This window comes from Chaetura pelagica, unplaced genomic scaffold (genome assembly GCF_000747805.2).
Source record: "Chaetura pelagica isolate M959 unplaced genomic scaffold, ChaPel_1.0 scaffold369, whole genome shotgun sequence".
NCBI lineage: Eukaryota > Metazoa > Chordata > Aves > Apodiformes > Apodidae > Chaetura > Chaetura pelagica.
Genome location: NW_009970235.1, coordinates 1,266,365 through 1,269,744, shown reverse-complemented (window position 1 = coordinate 1,269,744; position 3,380 = coordinate 1,266,365). Strand labels below are relative to the sequence as shown.

The 3,380-nt window shown below is 49.9% G+C and overlaps 1 protein-coding gene across 1 annotated transcript in view; it reads left to right on the top strand.

Annotated features, from left to right (window-relative positions):
- Positions 1-1,613: 1,613 nt before the first annotated feature.
- PPIB (peptidylprolyl isomerase B (cyclophilin B)) overlaps positions 1,614-3,380 on the top strand; it is a 3,791-nt gene continuing 2,024 nt past the window's right edge. The window contains exon 1 of the mRNA XM_010005941.1: positions 1,614-1,653. Coding sequence (XP_010004243.1) covers positions 1,614-1,653 — 40 coding nt within the window. The remainder of the gene's footprint in view (positions 1,654-3,380) is intronic.

Here is a 3,380-nt window from a genome sequence, read left to right as displayed (position 1 = left end):
GCCTCCTGCCCGGGAGCAGCTTGTAGTTGCAGCATATACGTGTGTGCAGGGCGAGGGAGGGCGGGGGGAAAAGGGGCCATCTCAACAGGTCTTGTTCTTAAATGTTGTTTTGGTTTTTTTTTCTTGTTTTGTTTTGTTTTTTTTTTCTGTTTGTTTCCTTTTTTTTTAAAGTGAATGTATTTGATTGTTTTAGAAACTTTCCCTGACCTTGTTTTTTTTAAGTGGGTTGGTTTGAAAGCTGTTTCATGGTGACCCACAACTGCTTCTCTCTGGAGATACAATGTTCTTTTAACCCTTGGAAGATGTGTTTGCAGGGGAGGAGTGTCCCCCCACGGCATGCTGGTAATGCTCACTTGTACCAAGCCCTCTTGCACTATATTCGCACGTTGGACTCTTCAAAAAAGGGCAAAGAGGTGGGGTGGCTTTTTTTTGTTTGTTTGTTGGGGGGGTTATTTGTTTGTTTTTAGAGAAAACAAACTTGGAAAGAAAGCAGGTGAACAGCAGGGCCTGTGCCCCCAGGGAGCTGGGAGGTGACCAGGAGACACACGGTGGCAGGAACAGGGCATTCAGCTGGCCTGGGCAAACCTCTCCTCTCCTCACAGGAGCTGTTTGCATCTGGGGGGACCCCCGGGCTGGGAGGGGATGGGGCTGTGGGGCTGCCCCCCTCTCTGCCCCCCCAATGTTGCGATGCAGTCTTCTGAGGTATCAAGTGAGATTATTATTATTTTATTTGGTTTTTTTCAATAAAACATTGCACTGCTGCATTGTTCTCCATGAATGGATGTATTTATTACCTCTTCTGACAACGTGGCTGGTGTTTCCTGTTGCTTTGCTTCTGTTGGGCACTGTTGGTAGCAGGTGACTCCTCTCATGGGAGAAGCTCCAAGCCCTCCTTTGGGAGGATGAAACACTGTGGGACCTTACGGGGCCCTCTCACCACTCTGTGCTTCACAGCCATGGATGGTTCAGCCCCACAGAGCTTGGCCAAGCCATGGTGGCACCAGTTGCTCTTCTTGTGCCTCCTGCTTCAGCCATCCCGGGTAGTACAATGGCTAAACCATTGGTTACTTGAGACACAGAGATGAAAACCACTTCCAGATGTGCTGTTCTGTGTCTCTGAATGTCACCTACAGCACGTGGAAGGATGGGGAGAGCACCTGCAACATGACTCCTACTCTTGAAAACTGCTTCACATCTGGATCTTTTCTGGCTTTTCCTGCCGTTTCACAGACTTTAAACTGAATGATTTTACCAGGAACTCTCACTTCCCATTCCCAAAAATTAGTCCAGACACACCTGTGGTCTGAGAAGTAAGACAAAGCTCAAGCTTTGTTTCCCTGCCCCTGGGAACACGCATCTCCACCAGGCAGCTCCTTCAAAGGTTTGCGTGCTGGGTGATTTAACACTGCCCCAGGTCTTTTTTGAGTAGACATCTTAAAAAAAAGAACCATAATATTCACATATTCACATTATTCACATATTCAACTAATTCCAGTGCGAGTGACTGTGCTGGGCGACACGTGGGCACCTGCAGCCTGTCCTGTGCACGCCCAGCGCAGCCACGTCTGGTGTCACAGGGGGATCTGGGCCTCTCTGATGACCCTTCTGCTGCCATGAGCTTCGCCAGGCAGCCCTGCCCGGGAGCAGAGCGAGGTGAGTCCCCGCAGCCCCTCTCCCCCTGTGCCCCCCGGGGCTGCGTCAGGGCCAGGCCACGTCCTGCTGGGCCCAGCTCTGGGGTCCCCAGCACAGGGGGGATGTGGAGCTGATGGGGGGGTTGGAGCAGCTCTGCAGACGGGCTGAGTTGGGGTGTCCTGGGGAGGCCTTAGTGTGGCCTTCCAGTAACTCAGAGGGGCCTGTAAGATGGGGACAGACCTTTCAGCAGCAGTAGCACCAGGGGCCACGGTTTTCAACGGGAAGAGGGAAGTTTCAGACTAGATATTGTGACAAACGTTTGTGGCACCAATGAACAGGCCCACACGGATCCTCCAACAAAGCACAGTTTATTCACATTCCTGCAGGAATGGGTGACCTAAACAAGCAGGCACACCCATAGGCAGGTGAATAAGGTTTCTATTCCCTATTCCCAAAGTCCCCTCCCGTGTCCCCACTCCCTGGGCACTCCAGGGCTCACAGCCCCTCCCACGCTCCCCATGACCCTGTCAGTTTCCCGCCCCTGCTCACACATCCCATCCTAGCAGGTCACTTTTTACCTCTTCAGGTAAAATTCTGACCTTTCTTGCCCCCTTGGCTGCCTCCCCAGTTAACAAACCCACTGGTGTCACCTGCCCTGAGCAGCAGGACAGAAGGGGCTTTGTTGGCTCTGACCTTGGGCCATCAATCCTGCTCCGTGCTGGGATCCCCAGGTGGAGCCCAATTCACTCCCTCAGCTCCTGGGGCCGCAAACCCCTCCTGGTGTCCTTGGGACGTGCAGAGACCTCACGGGTCTCAAACAAACTATGGATTTAAACCCTCCTGGTGTCAGAGACCTCACGGGTCTCCAACAAACTATAGATTTAAACCCTCCTGGTGTCAGAGACCTCACGGGTCTCAAACAAACGAGACATTTCTAACACTAGGATAGAGATAGATAGATAGATAGATAGATAGGTAGAGAGATAGATAGGTAGGTAGAGAGATAGATAGGTAGGTAGAGAGATAGATAGGTAGGTAGAGAGATAGATAGGTAGGTAGAGAGATAGATAGGTAGGTAGAGAGATAGATAGGTAGGTAGAGAGATAGATAGGTAGGTAGAGAGATAGATAGGTAGGTAGAGAGATAGATAGGTAGGTAGAGAGATAGATAGGTAGGTAGAGAGATAGATAGGTAGGTAGAGAGATAGATAGGTAGGTAGAGAGATAGATAGGTAGGTAGAGAGATAGATAGGTAGGTAGAGAGATAGATAGGTAGGTAGAGAGATAGATAGGTAGGTAGAGAGATAGATAGATAGATAGATAGATAGATAGATAGATAGATAGATAGATAGATAGATAGATAGATAGATAGATAGATAGATAGATAGATAGATAGATAGATAGATAGATAGATAGATAGATAGATAGATAGATAGATAGATAGATAGATAGATAGATAGATAGATAGATAGATAGATAGATAGATAGAAACCAAACACGACATTATGTTTCTAACACTAGAATGCAAAAACCAACACCACATTTCATTTCTAACAATATTAAGAAGAAATTCTTCCCCATGAGGGTGGTGAGACCCTGGCCCAGGGTGCCCAGGGAAGCTGCGGCTGCCCCATCCCTGGCAGTGCTGAGGGGCAGGTGGGACGGGCTGGGAGCAGCCCCTGGACGGGCTTTATGGCCCCTTCCCCCCCTCCCCGTCCTCCCCTTTGTCCCCCGCAGTCCCCGCCCCCC